The 5,013-nt window shown below is 29.9% G+C and overlaps 1 protein-coding gene across 1 annotated transcript; it reads left to right on the top strand.

The window, feature by feature from the left end:
- Nucleotides 1-2,063: 2,063 nt before the first annotated feature.
- On the top strand, nt 2,064-2,799 carry LOC131061172 (ethylene-responsive transcription factor 15). The gene has a single exon (XM_057994703.2). It carries the CDS (start codon nt 2,073-2,075, stop codon nt 2,670-2,672), a length of 600 nt encoding a protein of 199 aa, XP_057850686.2. The 5' UTR covers nt 2,064-2,072; the 3' UTR covers nt 2,673-2,799.
- Nucleotides 2,800-5,013: the final 2,214 nt, after the last annotated feature.

Raw genomic sequence — 5,013 nt, 5'->3', positions numbered from 1 at the left:
ATATCGTGAATTAATGGAGCATAGCTCCTCATAATGTACTATGTTTTGTACTCTATTTCTAATATAAAAAATTAATTTAGTACATTTATGAAATCCTTGTCTCTTTCAAATCTAATATATATTTTAAGTGAACTTATATTATTTTATGTAAAATAGATACATTGAGTTATATAAATTATGTATCACTATATGATCTATAATCAAAATTTAATCATACAAACCTTGAATATATGATCTATAATAAAAAATTAATCATGCAAATATTGACATAAACATAAAAACCTTAAATTCGGGGGAACAACATTCAATGAACTTAAATTTTATTTATTGCAATTAAGAATTTCCAATTCATTTTATAATATATGATGGTTTTGTTCCCTAATCCTATTAAACTATCTCAAAAAACAAATGTTTTTCATCCTAAAGACCTAGATTTATATTTTCTCATTGGAAAAAAATATTTTTACAACTAAAAAGCTAAGCCCTTTCCATAATCCTTGAATATAAAGAAATACTTTTAAAATAAATAGTTATTTGATGATATCAGATTTATACAATGATGATCCTTGCTATTTCTTGATTAGATTGTGTAAGATTTTTTCACATCAACTTTCCCAACCACATTGCATGAACCATTGTTAGAATGATAGTGATTTGTTATTAAGCTATGAAATCTCATACACATATTTTTAAATTATAACTAACAATTATCTTCTTATATCAGATTTTCAAAATTCATATTGATGATTTCCACAATGATGATCCCTACTATTTCTTTATTAAATTGTTTAAGAAATTTTTTATTTCAACATTCTCAACCACATTGAATGACCCATTATTAGAATAATAGTGAACTATTATTAAGTTATTAAACCCATTACACACACTTTTAAATTGTAATAAATAGTTATTTTCTTATATCATATTTCCAAATCCTTGTTATTTCTTTATTAGATTGTGTAAGAGATTTTTATATCAACATTCTCAATCACATTGCATCACCCATTGTTAGAATAATATTGAACTATTATAAAGTTATTAAATCCATTAGACATACTTTTAAATTGTATAACCAATATTTATTTTCTTATATCAGATTTCCACAATCCATATTGATGATCCCTGATATTAATTCATTAGTTTGTATAAGATTTTTTTATTATCAACCTTTCCAACCATATTGAATGATCCATTATTAAAACAATAGTGAACTATTATTAAGTTATTAAACTCATTACACATACTTTTAAATTGTAACCAATAATTATTTTCTTATATTAGATTTCCACAATCCAAATTGATGATCCTTGCTATTTCTTAATTAGATTATTATATCAACATTCCAAAACACATTATATGATCCATTGTTAGAATAATAATGAATTATTATTAAATTATTAAATCTAATACACATACTTTTAAATTATAACCAATAATTATCTTCTTATATCAGATTTTCCCAATCCCTATTGATGATCCCTACTATTTTTTCATTAGATTATAAGAAAGTTTTTTCTATCAACATTCCTCACCACATAGCTATTATTAGAACAATAGAAATCTATTATTGAGCTATTAAACCCAATACACATACTTTTAAATTATAACCAATAATTATTTTCTTGAAAATTGCATCCATGGAATCTGGATAGACGTCGCCCTTTCCATGCTACCACATCCTTGGGGATAATTTGCAATCTCAAGCCGTACAATAATGAAGGCCCAGAACAGTTCTCGATCTTGTGGTGGTAGGTAGTGGCCATGAAGTCATAGAGCCCCAGCTATTTCATTCTCTGTTGGAAAAGATCGTTAACAACATCTGGAATCAGCTTTTTCAGACTTCCCAACGGATGTGATAGAATTTGTACAATTGAGTTGCCGTCTTACAGCGTGCATTACGCCGTGTCTTTCGTAGCACTTGAATTCTTTGTCATGAATCACAATTAAAAGGAGAGTTGAATAAACAAAGCCAATGGATTACAGATATCAATCATACTAGATCTGATTGCATTCCAGGCACTCTATAAACAGGCTGTCAAGCCTTTATTTCATAGTCATTCTAGTGAAAAGAAATGGCCAATATGGAAATGCCTGTAGACTTAATGTGTAGGGAGAGGGCTCCATTGAAGAGTTATAGAGGGGTGAGGAGAAGGTCATGGGGGAAATTTGTTGCAGAAATAAGAGACCCAGGAAGAAATGGAGGAAGATTATGGCTTGGGACTTTCAGTACAGCAGAAGAAGCGGCCATGGCTTATGATAAAGCTGCTCTTCTTATCAGAGGATGTCGTGCAACTTTAAACTTCCCCATTGAAGATGTGGCGAGCGCTTTGGAAGATACAACTTACGGATGGTCTTCTAAGCTTCTGCTTTATCCTCGCCGCAATAGAATGATGGAGAAGAATGAAGTTTCGGGCTCTGAGAAGAACTTGGATGATTGTAATGGAAGGAAGGATTTGAATGAAATGGGCTGTGAGGTGATGGAAGGATTGGAAGAACCAGTGGTAGAGGAAGAGATGGGGAGCAGAAATAATAGCATGGCGGATTTGGGAATTGTAGAGTTGGAAGATCTTGGGATTGATTTGTTGGAAAATTTGCTTCTGGTGACAGAAGAAGAGAATTCTGAGGGATTTCAGGCTTGTTCATCATCATTGCCTGGTGCCTGTGATCTATGAGATATGGATAGATAATAACGAATGTATCTGGATTTCTCTTTATAAGTAGTTAGTTCTATATATAATTTTTAACAAGGAAGATATCTTTTTGCTTTTTAGGGTTTCAACTACCAAATGTTTTCATCGTGCTATCTATGTACTTTTAAACTTTTAGTTTCAACCATTAAATGTTTTCATTGTGCTTTCCATGTACTTTAGAAGAGTGTGTAACTTTCAAATAAAAGTTTTAAGTATAATATAAATACATTGTAATAAATTTATATTATGAGAATTATTACTTGGTTTTTAAATAATTGGCAATTTTATATTATGAGAATTATTACTTGGTTTTTAAATAATTGGCATGTTGTCATGATGATTTGTTTAAATGGATTTGACTTTGTAATACTCAGTTTATAAATATATTGATTTTGTGGATATTGTTTTGGATATGGGTGTGGTTATTAGTAATTTTTTGTCAATATTATTTGGATGAATGTAAAAATTATTATATATCAATTAAATAAAACTTATTATTTATTTTATTTCTTTACAAAGTGTGATTCAAATAGTTATAAAATATAAGTGAAGATGCAAGAGATTTCAATTTATCTATATTTATAGTTTTTATCTTTCATATATCTTGTTTTAATGCTTCTTCTTTTTCTTTTTTTTTGTAAATATTGTAATGAAATCATTTGCTCAAGAGAATCATAGAGTAAAAAATATGCTATAAATAATTCATAATAATGAGTCATTTTGAGAGGACAACCTCTAAAAGTCAACCATTTCAAGGGGCTTACCTCCAATAGTCTTCAATAAGAATAAATTACATTGTATGATGATAGTAAATAACCATTACATTATGTATATACTATACTCATGCCATGGATGCTACTAAAATTTGCCTAACAATCTATAAAGACTATATAAATGATCATATAACCTAATTAAGGGTTAGTCTAACTATATGTCAACTACACATTTCTCCATGCACATTAAGAGTATAGCATGCCCCTTCCCTTAAAACCAATATTTTCCACAATGTTAACAAACTCTGGATGCTTTTGAAGGAATGTTGCAACTTCCCATATGTAATCTTTGCTTGCCAGATTCTTGAAATTGATCTAATAATCAACTCCTCATCTATGTAACCTATTTGTTCATTCTAAAGAATTTCCTTAGGTTCTAAAATTATTCTACCCTCCTCATCAATCTCTTAATCTCTATCTATGTTGAGATTTTTTATTGATTAATTCGTTACTTCATTCTATTTTGTGATTTTTTTAATTTTTTTTTTGTGACTAGAGAGTTCCTCTTACTAGTGTTACATGTATTTTTCCACTACTCTATCATTTTTATGTATATTGAAAGAAGTAGTAATGGATGGTGAATGATTCCTAGATACTAGTTGAATGGTGGTTGATTCACTCTATTTTTTCCTTTACCTTTTTCTCATTAAGACTACAGTCCATCTATTCCTATTTATACATGTGTTATTACCTATCTAATTATTTGGCGTACCTTCAAAGAAGAGGTGATGGGTGAGGATGGTTTATAAGTACTAGTTATATGGCTTGATCATGTTGTTTTCTGGATGATAGAATGCATGGAAAGATATTATCAACGTATTCCTCCTCCTACTACTCACTTCTTCATCTTCTTCGCATATTCCTCTTGTTCATTATTATTCTTCCTCCTTCCCCTCCTCCTCTCCCACTTCTTCTCCCCATCCTTCTCTTCTTCGTATTTCCCTCCTCCTTGTCCTTCTTCATCACTAGCACCTCTTTACTTTAATCTAGTGATCTAATTGAAGTAGTTGTTCATAAGATGATGTGATTTCCTCTTAAAAAATAACCATGTGGTAGCTTATTCCCTTTTTTCTTCTCAAAAAATAGACAACAATACCAAATAAATTGATCTAGTTATATCAATGAAATCTTTTTTTTGAGATGAAGTGCATGGTAAATATCAAAGATCTACACTATGTCACATAGCCAACTTATAAGATCATCACCATAAAACTTTTAGACATTTCCACTTTTGGCATCAATTAATGTAGTCTTGGATGGGTACCATCCAAAGGAAATAATTGTAATCTATTGAGGATTACATTGGGTTATGTATCAATGGTTGGTGATTGATTACAAGTTTCCCAATTTATCAGATCTCTTTTAAGAATTCTGAAGGATTGTGGGCTTTCTCATCATCATTGCCTAGTGCTTGTGATCTATGAGATATGGATAGATAATAACGAGGAATGTATTTGGGTTTCTCTTTATAAGTAGTTGGTTCTACATATAATTTTGAACAAGGAAGATATCTTTTTGCTTTTAGGGTTTCAACTACCAAATTTTTTGGT

This window comes from Cryptomeria japonica, chromosome 4 (genome assembly GCF_030272615.1).
Source record: "Cryptomeria japonica chromosome 4, Sugi_1.0, whole genome shotgun sequence".
NCBI lineage: Eukaryota > Viridiplantae > Streptophyta > Pinopsida > Cupressales > Cupressaceae > Cryptomeria > Cryptomeria japonica.
Note: the sequence above shows the minus strand (reverse complement) of the source record. Positions and strands in the feature narration are given on the sequence as shown.

Excerpts from the sequence above, each read along its gene's own strand:
- LOC131061172 (XM_057994703.2), top strand. The coding sequence starts at position 2,073 with ATGGCCAATATGGAAATGCCTGTAGACTTAATGTGTAGGGAGAGGGCT.